The sequence below is a fragment of the Accipiter gentilis genome, chromosome 10, assembly GCF_929443795.1.
Source record: "Accipiter gentilis chromosome 10, bAccGen1.1, whole genome shotgun sequence".
Taxonomy (NCBI): domain Eukaryota; kingdom Metazoa; phylum Chordata; class Aves; order Accipitriformes; family Accipitridae; genus Astur; species Astur gentilis.
This window is the reverse complement of record NC_064889.1, coordinates 15,157,422-15,171,841: the sequence shown is the minus strand read 5'-3', so window position 1 is coordinate 15,171,841 and position 14,420 is coordinate 15,157,422. Positions and strand designations below refer to the sequence as shown.

The following is a 14,420-nucleotide window of genomic DNA, read 5'->3' as shown; positions in this document are numbered from 1 at the left end:
GTTCTTTCGGTCCTGCATCTTCTCTGCTTTTAGATGTGATTTGCACTGTCACGTGTTGAATATTAAACAAAACTCCTCCACTGTGTGCACAATTTTCTTGATGAGAAAAAACATCTGAGGGGGGCTGGTGTTTAGGAATGGGGTGTCAGGGGCAGTACGTCATCCACTGAGAGCTGAACTGAAAGGCAGTATATATCAACACAGGGTTTTCGTTCTGTTTCTTTCCCCCCTCACTCCCCAGGATGATTGACTGGATTTGCATCTGATGAAATTTTCATACACATCCACAGAACAGTGGGATTCTAAGGACAGAGATTAATATTTCAGTAATTATGGTGTGCCTGTAGGTCGCTGGAGTCCTTGGTGTATCTGCAGAGGAACCCTGATTGTAGGTAGTGGTTCACAGGAATGTGCAGCAGCAGGAAATCCAGCCGTGGGGGGCTTGTTGTTGCTTTTGGCAAAATATGTGGATGGGGAAAGGAAGAATGCATGTGAGTGTCCTTTCCTGGAAATAAATGTTTTGAGGAAAGTCAGGTACCGAGTTAGTATATGGGGAGAAATAAGCCGATGCTTCCTGGGCTACGGCAGTAACTTTAGGGTGCTGAATGTCACTTAGCGATGCCAAGGAGAGGTACCCAGGGCTGGATTGTGGCTCGGCAGTGTCACTGCTCTGCCCTTTCACTTGGGGGATTGCCAGGCGCTCTCTGTCGTGTGCTTTCAACATGCCTGGTCAAGGCTGGGCTTCTGGGACATTTCATCTTCCGCAGACTCATGCATCCATTTCTCCTGTCCCTCCCTATTCCAGAGAACAGCCCATCTTCACCACCAGAGCCCATGTCTTCCAAATTGACCCCAGCACGAAGAAGAACTGGGTTCCCGCAAGCAAGCAGGCTGTAACTGTTTCCTACTTCTATGACAGCACGAGAAACAGCTATCGGATTATCAGTGTGGATGGAGCCAAGGTAGGAGGCTGATGGTACCCTGGTGTGTTTACTGTGCGGAGAGGATCGTGACTGTCAGCCTGGGCTGAAGATAGACATAGATGAGCCGCATTAAGCACTTAAGGTCATAAATACTCACTTGTTTTATATAAATCCATAACGGACACTTGTAGGGATAATTGGAAAGACACAGGGCACCTTAAAAGTGATTTTGCCAAACTTAATTGATTTTATCTCTGACTGGTTTGACTTCATGATCTTAATGAGCCAAGAGCTTTAAGTGTCCAAACTGAGTCTGTAGCACAGTATCTAAAACCACCACCTGTGTTACGTAGATAAGGCTGAGGCCTTTTTGGTAAGAAAATGTTCTTTTTAAAGGGAATGAGGAGACAGATTCGTGCAGACTAGAGCTTTTAATGTAAATGCCAACTGCATATTCACTTTTGCCTGGTTGAACTATTTACAGGTTAGCACTTGACTTTCTTCAGCTTTCACACTGGAGTTCATCAGCCTTAGGTGACAAATTAGGCATGAAGACTTCCCTCCCACCCCCTCTTTTTTTCTTACTTTGTTTTGCATTTTTTTTGCATTACCAGATAGTGTGCTGAAGTATTTCCTGTAAGAATCCCAATCGGTCGGATTGAATGGATTGCTCAGACAATGGGTTTTATTACATACTAGATTGATCCCTCTGATTAGTCCCTCCAAAGTAACTTGTAAGGTGACCACTTTCCCCTAGCAGACCCCAGTCAGAGGTATAAGTTAAAACATTTCACTCATGTGCAAAAATCATCAGTCATTTCTGCCAAAGCACAAACCACGGAGTAACGAGACAAGTTTACAGCCTGTTTATCTGTGTTCCTGTTTGGATGAGGGTGTTAAAATATCACTGTCCTGAAAGAGAGAGATCACAGAAATCATCCCTTAATAAAGCTTTTCTATTCGTCATGCCTATTTCACATAAGTGTTTCTCCAAACATCTCCTGTTCTGTATTTGATTATATACTGGCTCATAAATCAGCCATACTGCCTGCTGAAATTGATGGTAATGTGTCATTGACATTGGTACCGCATTAATATATCACCATCCTTATGCTGTTTGTGCTGGTGTGTTCATTTCCAGAAACGCCAGCTAACTGCCCCAGCTGCCTTGGTTTGCAGTTGGCGTGCACAACCCCTGCAACTTGCTGGGGAAAGCTGAGCCCCCCAAAATTTGCTTACACCCCACGGATACTCCTGCTCCTGCTTGGGCAAAGCTGGTGCTGGTGGTAGTGGGCTTTACAAACCCAGGCAAGCGTGACTTCCAAGCCAAAACTGCTGTGCTCTCAGCAGTGGGTTGCTTCATTTGTGGATGTGCATGCATGCATTAAGACCAATTAATGAAAAGAAAGTAATTACTGTATGTGGCAGGGGGAAGCTGCAGGGGCAGCGTATGCCCACAGCCAGAGGTCCTGCCCAGAACTGCAAAGTGTGTGCTGAGAACAAGATGGGCATCCAAGCTTTGCATTGTAATCTGCCCAAAAGACATTCAGAAGGAACGACCCTCCTGGTTTAGCATGTCCCAGAAGAAGGTGAGCTTTCCATGATTAAAATTCTCCCCTGGGGCTTCCCGAGCAAGAATCAATTGCTGGCCACATGAATTATTCCTCTTGTATTGAACCTTTGCTGATGAAGGAACAGGTTGAGAGGAGGTGCTGCCTTCACGCTCACCTCTGGAGAGTCCCCAGTTACCCTGCCTGTCTGCTTTCAGAGTTCTGATTTGGAAAAAGGAGGGTGTTTATACCCAAATAAATTAGAAGTTGCTTTTCTCCCTCAAACAGCTATTGCTTAGTATTTTGACCTACTTTTCTAGCCAAAAATGAAACTGGGTAGGACTGTGAGGAAGAATATAGGCAAAAATGAAACGGGGTAGGACTGTGAGGAAGAATATAGACAGCACTGGTTCGTGTTGTCCTGCATTCTGTACATCTCACTTATTAGAATAAGGTCTTCCGTGTGTTGGCAAATACCAGATGGATTAGCATCACGGCATCACTGCAGGCAGAAGTTATCTCTGTTTTAAAGACAAAAAAGCTGAAGCTCAAGTAAATTAAGGGACTTGGTCCTAGAAGGAAAGTGGTGACGAAGAACATGTTTCTCATAACTCTCCATCCTTGTCTGAGCTGTAAAGGGGCTGTTCTAACAGTTTATTTTAGACAAACTTATACAATGCACATTGGCTTGCAGAGAAATCTCACTTAAATCCAACCTCTGTGCAGCTGTTGGATTAATTCTGGGTTTTTTTTAACCTTATGTTGACATTGCATAGTAACAATAAAAATATTTTAAAGTGATCAGGAATACAGGGCACTTCACTTAACTGTTCTTCGTTACTCGGTTGGATAAGCTTTATTTTACTTTTAGCATTCAATGTATGGCTCTGGGCAGCGTGTTGAATTGCAAGTATGCAGAGTAGCATAGGGCTGCTGAAACCCATTAGTGCTGCTAATGAACATGGGGCGGGCTGCGTAATGTCAACCTGATGAGTATTTATTTTCCTCCTGATGCACCACCAACCGATGGACAGTGATTCTCGCAGGAGTGGCTTCCTCAGGCTGCTACTGCTGTCCCCAAAGGTCTGGACCCTCTGCAGTCCCCTGTCCTTCAGCCCCACGCCCTCTTCTCCCAGCAGGCGTAGCCTGTCCCCTTCTCCTTCTCTGGTCCTGTCCCTCGTCCCCAAACCCCCGGGGCGCAGGAGGGTGGGGAGGGGTGCCGCAGGGCAGAGGGCAGTGGGAGGATTTAGGAGCAGGCTGAAGGAGGGGGTGAGGGGAACCGCTGAGCCCGTGTGTTTAAATGCATAAATATTGGGAACTCATTTTGTGAGCGCGGCTGGCAGGGGAGTTGCCTGGCTCTGCTGCCTGGCACAGTAGGACGCTGCCTTCGGGTCCTTACCTGTTTGCCAAGTGGTGGGCAAGGACAGAAGGGCCCGGCTGGTACACACAGAGGTGGTGAAGATGGACATTGCAGCGAAGAGGAAAATGGGATGGAAAGGGAATAGGGTAAAGGTAGGGAGCAGAGTGAGGTCAAGGGAGCCTAGCTCTTCCCTTTCAGAGGGAGGCTCCTGCTGAAAAGCAGGAGTCCGATATGGTGGAGGGCAGCCAGGCGAGAGCGTACGCCTTCCAGGTGCCAGGTTTCTTCCAGATCCTCCCAGCCCAGCAACAGAAAACCCTCCTGAAATGCCTGGGGAGTCAAGCACTGAAAAGTGGAGACCCTAGATTCAAACCAACTTGCACCGCTTTAATTCCTCATGTTTGCAAAGCTAGAAGAGAACAGGTATCATAATTCCTGCGTCTTGCACAGAAAAACAGGTGCTGGGGACAGTAGCTTACAATTTATAGCAAAAGATTTCATGGATACCATGCAAGTATGCACTGGATGATCTTAACCAAGATACCATTACCAGACAAGGGAATAGATTAGTATATCTTTTAATGACATTATAATTGACTTGTATGTTGTCAAGAAAGTAATTTCATCGTGATGTTTTAAGAAGTTTCTAGCCAGAGGCTGTTTAAACTGCAGCGTAATGAATGCTGGAGGAAATGATACAGTAAAATGCAAGGGCACACACTGATTCAGAGTTAATGAGGCAGCCAAGAGACTTCACCATATGAAAGTGCCCAGCATTATGGGCAAAAGTCAACCCTGTAGAAAAATGACAAAATATGGTGATGATGCAGGGAGAACATGAACTCGTAAATGCCTGGTTGCTGTGTAGTGTGTGGGGAAAGCCACACACAGGGCTCCTCATTAAAAGTGACCTACATTACTCTGCCTTTTAGAGGTGAAAAGAAAGTTTGAAAGCATGAAAATTACTCAGGCCGATATCTTCCGTCATCCTCTGGAATAATGCATGGTAGTGCCCTGGTTGATGGGCTTGTTTATTTTTTTATAAATCAGAAATATGTGTTATCCAAACAATATAGACAATGGGGAAAGGATGAGAAACTTGTTTCTGTGTAGAATTTGAGAAGGAAATATAATCCCTCAGAAACAAGCTTCTGTCCTCATTTTCAAATATTCAGATGTTATATTTCCACAGAACCTGTGATTGCAGCAGCATCTTTTTTTATCTTTTGACAAATAAGTTATTAGTAAGGAATATAAAGCTATCTTAAAAATTAATAGCCAGCAATAATGTGTATAGTGAGACATTCTGAGACGGCAAAGAAAAGTGACACAGCAGGAGTCATCTCAGGTGCCAGTCCTAAGTTGCCTCTGTGAGATGCTTAAACGGATGATTAGAAAAAATTAAAATCAAGGTTAAAAAGATGAATAGATTGCAAGAGTAATTTTGGTAAATACATGATACAAAGACTTTGTGTTTCAGAGAAAAAAAATTGTTGGCTGACACTCATTCCCAGTTGCTAGATCATTTAAAAGAGTTTATTAACTAACAATTACCTTGAATATTGAGGGTCAGCAGCTAAGTTGGGCATAAGTGTGTGAAAGTATTGAAGAGAGAACCAGAAAAATTGCTGTGCTGGGAAAGCAAAATCAGTGGGTCTATTTCTGAAGTAAATTACAATTAGTAAGGATAAGAATATGGGCCATTTTTTGCCAATCAGTATTTACATAATGTTCCCCAAGTGAATACAGTATGTTATATAGTATGATGAAGCTGTTTGATTAAGTAAGTGGCATATATGCCCTTATAATGGGATCTATCAGTGAGTGTCACAGCAAGAACAGATAGTATGATTTCCAGAGCACAATGCAGCTGGCAGGGACAGAGCCCCAGCAGCATGTGGTAGCAGATGTTTAGGGAGGTAAGAAGGGGTGATGTGCAAATCTGCTAATATTTGATGTATTTCTGGCTTTCTCAGTTCCTATACCAGTCCTAATTGCTACCTAATTTAATAGCTGCCCACCTTTTTATGACCATGCTTTTTTTGTTCTCACGACTAGAACCAGGCGTCCTCAGCACATGGAGAGGAAATTCGGAGTTCTTCCAGAGCTGTGTTCAGAGGCTCAAAACAAATCATTTTCTTTGCCCATGGAAATGGAATTATTTTAAGACAGAATTGTTAAAAATATCGTAGAGTATTTTGCCAAAAGGTGACTCTTAGATTCAAGAAGCTTTCCTTTCAGAGGAAAAAAATTGCAGGGTATGGTAACATGGATGAAATTCCTTCATCTGGCTAGTTCTTTATGTTCTTTTTTTTTCTCTCATTGATGTAAATTCAGCCACTGAACCAATAGCAACTCCTTCTCAGGGAAACCTACCAAGTAATTCAGACATTACAAAACTTTTGGCACTGAATTAAAAAAGGCTTCTGGCAATGCGTACATACCTTGCCAGGGGCCTGCGTTGGTGTGGCAGCATTTAACTGTGCGTCTAAGACCTCATGGATCTGATTTGTGGTAACGTGTAGCAGAAATGATCACAGCATCGCCTTCCCTCTTGGCATTCAGAGTATCAGTGTGTGTTCGCCTGACCCTGTGCTCAATAAATGAGGTGATGTACCATGTTTTATATTTTTTAAATACCGAAATCTTTTAAAATACCTATGTTTTTTAACTCCCTAGATTTTCACGTTTAATAGTTTTGTAGTGAAATGATCAGAGGATGTTTTACAGCCTTGGGTAGCCAAAGATAAAGGGATGTAAAAGTACATGTAAAGTGACCTTACGAAGTGGTGTGTTGCCTTTTCTTTTAATGTGTATAGAGAAATCCTGACTTAAATGCTAGGATTTTGAAAGGTGGGGGTGAGCATATATGTGTGTTTTGTCAAAAGGATGAACATTCTTTTATTTCCAGTTTTACCTGCCCTAGTTTTATTTATGGCCACTGCTTGTTGGGAGTGCTGTGTGCGTCCCAGAGGAGCACCGTGCTGCTGGGGTCCGAGCTGGCTGCCCTGTGCCTGCTGAAGTGCCGAGAGGCCAACTCCTTGCCCTGAAGATTATTTGGCTGACGGCAGCACTGGCAGGACTATGATTTCCAGAGAGCCCCTGCTGGTAAAATCTGATTATATTAACAGAAAATATTTTTTATTCCAGCTTCTCAAAGCTTTTTTCACCGATGGTTAACTGAGATGGATATTTCTTTCTTTTTTCAAAACTTTTTCTGCCATGCTGTTTTTTGCCCTTCATGCCCTTTCTTCCAGGTTGGGTGGGAAATCTCGTCTTTCCTGGTCATCCCAGAAAGAGTGCCAGCCATAAAACAGGGCTGTCAGGGCAGCATGAGCTCAATATTACTCATACTTCTGACACTGAGAACCAACACAAAAAGGACCTTTCCTCAAAAAGGCAGTGTATGACACTTGTTACTGTTTGAAGAGCCCAAAAGACATATCCCAGCTTAAGGGTGTTGCCTCATTAGGGTAAGCTGCTGGAAAGGTGACCAGGTTTTGACCTCTGGAGGTCTGAGTTGGCTGATCCAGTATTTCTGCATTCTTGTCCATACCTGTCCACAAAAGACACCTTCATATGCCATAAGAAAAGATTTCCAATACTGGTCTGACTGATTACTGTAATACAGAAATTTAAGCATATTTGATAGACTACTTCTTCTCTTTACCATAGTATGTTAAGTATTTCATGAACTATTGGAGCAGATCTCAACATGTTTATTAGCACTGGAGATGATGCCGGAGCCATAAAAGAGTAATTCCAACAAATTGAACTAATTAGCCCCCCACACACATAAAAGGAAGAATATCTTTTGAAATACAAAACCATGGTATAAAATATAATTTTAATGCATAATCCTATCTTCCAGTGTGCATAGTTTGTGTGTATGTTGTAATAAACATCTCATTGCCTTTATGCTAGCGAGATGAATATTAAGTAAAAACATTAGTTGTGGTTTTATGATCTGTACATATACGCATCATATAATAGATAAGTACTTTACTGTTGAGGCAGAGTAACTATAATATCATCAGCGTATATATACTGTGAATCCATACTAGAGCCTTTAAAGTAATTTGATGCCACTTAGTCACTCTCGTCAGCTGAGTTTGCTTCGTAAGGTGGCTGCAGTGTGGACTTTTCCCAGTTCAGATTTCCCAGTCCCTGCTGGAGAATGATGCTCATCTGCCGCAGACATGTTCTAGTACCCATTGTGCTAAACAAAGTACTTCGTAAAAGATGCCTGAAGAGTCTCTAGCTGCTTTTTGCAGTCCCTTTTGGGCTTGTCATTGCTGTAAATAATGAAGCTGGATCAGGCTGCTCTCCGAGAGGCAGCTGCTCCTTTTGTAGAGAAGTTGTCTTTCATTTTCTATGATGAGTAGATTAAGAGCAGGAGAACATTTGTCCTGCCCTGAGACACAGCACGCCAGTCTAACCTAAGCTGGAACCCCTCTCTCATTCAGACAGTGAAACAACTTGCAGTAAATAATCAATATTTTTAATAGCTATTTCCTGATTTCATTTAAAGGTGTTAGAGCTGTGGTGATGCAACTTCGGGGGTTTTTAGCATCGCTTTGAAGGATTGGGGGGGGAACCCTCAGTTTAAGGAAAACTTGCTGTCAGTGGGTGATGCTGAGGCAGAGGCTGCTGCTCTGGTAAAGGCTGGGGTGCGGGTGCCCTGCAGCCAGGGTGCGGGTGTAGCGGCAGGAGGGCGTCTGCATGGGCTGGCAGGTCGGGCACCTCAAAGGTGCAGCGTGTGCCCAAAGTGTTATGCGCCAAAGGGGTCCCGTGGAGTCATACATCATTCAGCCTGGGGAGTATCAAAGGGAAGTGTGAATGTTGGCGTTAATGGGAGTTAAAGCAGGACAGATGCAAACAGAAAATGAAATGCACATTTTAAAATGAGGATCGGTATCTATGTAGGCTGAGCGCACCGAGGTGTGCACCAGATCCTTCTGCTACATAGAACAGGACTTCACATTCCTCTCAAAGGCAACTTTGAAATAAGAGTGAATGAAATTAAGGAAAATAACAGTCCCCGATGATCTTAAAATATTTGTGTTGTCTATGTTTGTGGTGTACTAGGGTTGAGTGAAGTTACTTGAGTTTTTGTTTCCCTCTAGATGTTACACTAACTTGAGAACATTTTTCTCTGGAATTTGGTGATGAAGAAATGCAGCATAAAGGAGTAGCAGAGCTGTCAGCCAAGGATGAGACTACCCACTTGCATCATCCTTTATTTGCTTAAGGTGATATCAAGTATTCAGAAATTCAGGCTGAGGGGAGGTGCAGGATTTAATAATTGGTAGGATAGTACATTGCCTGGAGTTGTGTCTGCAGGAGAATTTTCAACAGTTGCCAAGACTGGTTTAGATACGTAGAGTTAGTAACATTGGGTGCACTTGTGTGGGCAGGTCCCTGAGTGTTCAGAGGATAAAATAAAAGTACTGTTAGGACTTAACTGCAGTGGTAATTTCAGAATTGCTAATACTGGTGGAGATGAGCTGGGAATGGAAGGAAAAACTAAAAATGTTTGCACAAACAGGACCTGGGACTTCAGGTGAAAGAGAGCTTGTCAAAAGCTGAGAAATGGAGCAGAGTAAATGCCAGGAAATTTGGTGGTTCCCTTGAGACTGCATCAACCAGAAATCATGATAATCTGCTCAGGATGTGTTTTGGTTTAAAAAAAAAATAATAGAAGTCTAGAGCTGTAGAACTTATATCACTTAAATATTTCTATGTTAATCTCTTTCCAAGTTATTAACTTTGAAATGTGAAAAATCCTCTGTTCATTGTCTGGATTATTTCTGGAAGTAAATCCTTCCAAAGCCGGTTAGTAAGCTTAGGAGAAAAGATAACAAAGTGCTGGCAACAGCTGTATCCTTGACAGAAGCACAGAAGCACATCTGCCACTGTTTGATCCTATCTGGCTCATTTTTCTGCTTGTATGTACAGTGTGTGCGTGTGTCACTGGCTCTGGAAAGACCACACACAACTGAATCCAGGAGATTGCAGAACCCTTTCCAGAAACGCAATTCGTTACTCTTTAAAAAGAAAGGGGGAAAAGGAAAAGATAAAAATCCATGCTAGAGGATTTCTTGCTGCACTGCTCAGCAGCCAGTAGGGAAACTTTGGTCTAGATCATTCCATTTTAAAACCTCTCCATAAAATTTCTCGGAAAAGCTCTGTAAAAGAAAATGTTTCAGCACGTAACTGCCTCACGCAGAGTTGCTTCTGATCACCACACTCGAGTATGAATGTGGCATCTGAATGTGCCAGAGAGGTTAATTAAACCACGTAATGTTATTGTAAAGAATCAAGCAAAGGATGGCTGGTTTACGTCATGGTCCTGGAACTTAGCAAAGCTTTTGAAGAATCTTGAACAAATTTTTTGTGAAAATAACCCATGCCTGTAGTTAGATGAAAATTGAGAAAAAATTCAAAGTTTTTAGTAACATCATCAACACAGGCACAACATGGTAGAGTTTACAGATGCTTTCCCTCATCTTTTTGGTTTCATTAGCTGATCAAAGCAAAACCTGTAGGATGAGACTGAAATAGGCAAATTTATAGATGGTAAAAACTTCCATACTTGCTCACCAGACTCCAGGGAGTGCAATGGCACTCAGCTTGCTTGTGGGTTTTGCACTGTGCTGCCGTTTTCTTCCAAAAGAAATTATAAGGGGGCTGAGGAACCTTGTGCCCGAAGGTGAGCTGAGCACATGCTCCATCCCCCTGAGATTTCCACAGCCTCCTCCCAGGGTATTAGGGACTTCCGTCAAGAATTGCAATAAATGCAGTATTGGTTAGCTGTTGGTTTCCTAATCTGAGACTTTTACTCCCTCTTTTTTGAAGTTCAGGTACTGAAACAAATAAAGAGTAATTCCTATAAGCTGTGCTTTGCGAAACTCTAAGGATTGCTTGTCCACTGAAACAGCTATGTAAATTATTTGTTCCCTTCTCTCCCCCTGCTGTAGTGCCAGAGGTATCTAATACTTGGAAATCCCTATTTGGAGAGTTAATGTATCAGACATGCTAATCAAGTCATGCCAGATGGAGTTTATAAATAAACTACACTGCATTGTGTATTCTTAAAATTTGAGCATCAAGCATAATTCAAGGCAATATTTTCCTAGTTTAAAAAAAAAAAAACAACAAACCACCCAAAACCCAGAAAACCTAAACATCACTTCTTTCTTGATTCTGGATTGTGAAGTCGCATCCAATGGCAGAGTGGTTGCTAGATGGAAAATGAGGAATAGTATAAATGACTGTCAACCATTAAATACTAGCTGAAATCCAAAGCTACTTGTCCCTGAGGAGTGAACAGGATGATCACATGAGCCCCAGCTAACCTCCACCTAGCTTTATTTTCTAACAGCAAAATAAGGGATGAGGCATTTCTGAGGATGCAGAAGGATTGCTATTTTATATTATTTCATAGGTACCTTGTATCTTCAGTTATGTCAGTGTATTCCTCCTAAGTGTTGCTAGACCTGATTGCCTTTGATTGTCATCTAACAGTGACCACTTCGAGGTGCTTTAGAAGATGCCGAGTAGATCCTGTCATCTCCCAAAAATAATGTACCTGCCCTTCTTGGCCATTCCTCACGCCAAGGAACAGTTTTTCCAGATTTCAGAGAGGAAGCAGTAAGCTATCCTATTGCTGACCGCTCCTTGGGGCGTCAGCACCAAGAGAGGTAGTAAAGAGTAGCGGAGTCGTTAACGATGCCCCGTGGCCATGCCATTTCTGACCTCTGCAAAGGGACCTTCAGGCTTAAGCGAAGCTGTTGTCATACAGCTTGAAGGTTGCAGAAAATGATCAGTGCTTAAATGATTCATATAGTGATCTGGTTATACTGTACACAAAGAGTATATGCTTTTACTAAATCCTCCAAAGAGTGAATGTGATACAACTATGTTTGGGGTTTTTTTTTCATTGTATCTATTTGTAGATAACACAACCTTTTCCCTCACCCCAAATTTAGTCACTAGGAAAAAATAGTCTCCACTGTATTCTTCTCCCTGTCTCTGATAAGTTAGAAGTCTTATTTCTCACGTGAAAACAACACACAAGCATCTTGGTTTATATATTTTGTAAAATGTTGCATGAAATTCCTGGGTAACAATTTGTTCCAGCATAGAGGGTTTGAAAATCCTTGCTGTAGGTTTTCTTCATGAAACAGCTGCTGGTGCTTTGAATCGTGTGGGTGGGTGGATGTGTGTGCTATGCCTAAAAGGAAAAAAAATATCTAGTCAGATGTCAAAGCAAAAATAGGAGATTTTAGAGATTTAGACTGGGTGGAGGAGGTGGGAAGCCAACTCTGCAGAGATGTTAATTACCTTAGGAAGAGAAAGAGTGCAATGGAGTAGGTGTAGCAGGAGATTTACTTAATAGAATTCACATAATCATGAACCCACTTTCCTTGCATTTAGACATGTTCTCAGTGAGGGCTTTACAACAGAAATATTTTACCAGAGGAAACCCAGTTATTAGTCTTTTTATTGGAGGGGGGGTGGGGAGGCTATTTTTACATCTCTTGTCATGAAGGAGGATAATAACTGTATGGTTTTTGTTGATTTGTTGGCTTTTGGGGTTAAAAATGAACCTCATCATTCATTGAATTACCCTGGGAATGTAAAGCGATGCAAGATTTTTAAAAAAAGCTACGTGCAACTGTAGAAATGGCCTTTTTCTCCGTAAAGCAAGCAGCAGCAGCACTTTACCCATAAGAGGCGAGTCTCCTCTCTGCAGAGGGAGCTCAGGTTGGGAAGTAAATGCTTTGGACTGCAGCAAGTCCTCTGCAGTTTGCAAGGTGTCCTGGCATCTTCCTCTTTGCAGAGTGCGGACGAATCACTGCAGTTCCCTTCCCCTTCCGCCTCCCACAGAAATACATGAGGTAGCTATGGAAGCTTTTGGAGTCCATTGATGGGTGAAATAGCCACTGTCCTGGTTAACTGTGTAGAACAGAAACTCTTGAAAAGCAGTGGCTGGCCCAGCTTACCAGCACTGTGGGGCTAAAATCATGGGTAACCAGAGCCAGAGTGTGGTAGCAGAGGTCCTGCCAACTGTTGCCTACCCTGTGCTCTGCCCGCCCCATCATGCACAAACGATGAAGCAGAGCAGGAGGAACAGCAAAATGGAGAAATCCAATGCTCTTCTTAACACAGGTTTACAGTACTCCCAGTCTAATTAATCGATACCCTCAGCCTGTCCCAGGTGAAGCACCGTGTACGTATCAGGCGCAGCAAATAAAGCGAAGCTAGAACAAGTGCCGTTGCTACTTTCAGTTTTCCCAGGCTTTTTTATTTTTAAAGACCTTCTACAAAGACTTAGCAGGAAGAGTGGGGAGAAAGATTTGATCACATCTGCTGGCCCTGATTTGTAAAACAACTCTAATAAATCCTCCTGCATTACAGGTTCACTGTTTTGGCCAAAGGCTGTTTTTTCTTTCATGCCCAAATTCTTACGCTGCTGTGAGCATGTCTTTGTGCTGCTCCTGCTTTACTCTGCTAGGTGGCCTCAGCAGGGGACTCTTTTTTTTTTCCCCTTTGATAGCACTGTCTTGATTAACAGTGTAGGTTGTATGTGTGCTGGCTTTGTAGGACTAGAAATGATCAGTTTATCACCAGTGACATATTGGTGAAAAGTTGTTACATCTAAGTCTAGAAGCTCTCAGCAGAGGTAGGAAGGATGGTAGGTAGCAAAGGATAGTGCAAATCATGGAAACATAGGTGGGTTAATGCCACAAGGGAGTTGCTGAGTTGCTGAACATTTGGGATAGAAGGAGAATTTCTCTGCAAATCCAACCCTGTCTCCTGATCTTCACATCCAGTGTCACAAGCCCTTGTGATTCATGTCGACTTGATGAGCTGGAAGAACCTGCTGAGCCTGTGATAGCTGTGGCCAGAGGATTAGCAGCTTCTTTCCCTCTTCAATTCTGTTTTTAGGCTGGGATACATCTTTACTGAAGATTAGCAGCCTGGTACATTGGGGAAATTAAATTTCACAAGGGCTGCAAACTGGAAAGCACATATTCAGAGGTGTGAAAATGAAATGGGGAGGTTTTAATGTAGTATCTTCTTAATGAGTAGATCCTATGGCTTCGAGTCTTGGGGCTTTTCTGGAGATGAGGTTACTTCAGAGTAACAGGTGATACGAATTTAAAGGGGATATTCCAGAGTAATTCCTTATCTGGCACTCTTGTCCCAGGATAAGGGGCCCTTTTCTCATTTAATTTAATGCAGTTCCAAAATATATTGGCTAATATATTCATTAGCTATTTCATAGCTGTTATTTTGGTCTTTTCCCATGTAGAGAAGCTTATGACAGGGCTGGATGAACTGGCTTATCATCCCCTTGGTGGGTGTCTCATCAGAGGAAGTGTCCTGGCCGGTTCCTGCCGGCACGTTGGCCCTCCTCCTTGGGGCTGTGCCGGTGGCTCTGCCAGATGCCCACTGTGATCGTTGCTCTCCTCCGCTTGGAGCTGAGCTTGCTCTCGTCTCTGCTTTTCCCTCTTGCAAATCTGGCAAGCTGGGGCCAATGCGACCAGGGCGTCTGCTGTGAGCTGAGCCGGCAAAGCCCCG

The 14,420-nt window shown here is 42.9% G+C and overlaps 1 protein-coding gene across 2 annotated transcripts in view; it reads left to right on the top strand.

Moving 5' to 3' along the window:
* Positions 1-14,420, top strand: part of HOMER2 (homer scaffold protein 2) — a 65,904-nt gene that overhangs the window by 24,455 nt on the left and 27,029 nt on the right. The window contains exon 2 of one of the 2 annotated variants that reach the window (XM_049812557.1): positions 806-962. In XM_049812557.1, coding sequence (XP_049668514.1) covers positions 806-962 — 157 coding nt within the window. Of the gene's footprint in view, positions 1-805; positions 963-2,422; positions 2,513-14,420 lie in introns of those variants that run through there. The other variant, XM_049812558.1, reaches the window with a different exon arrangement.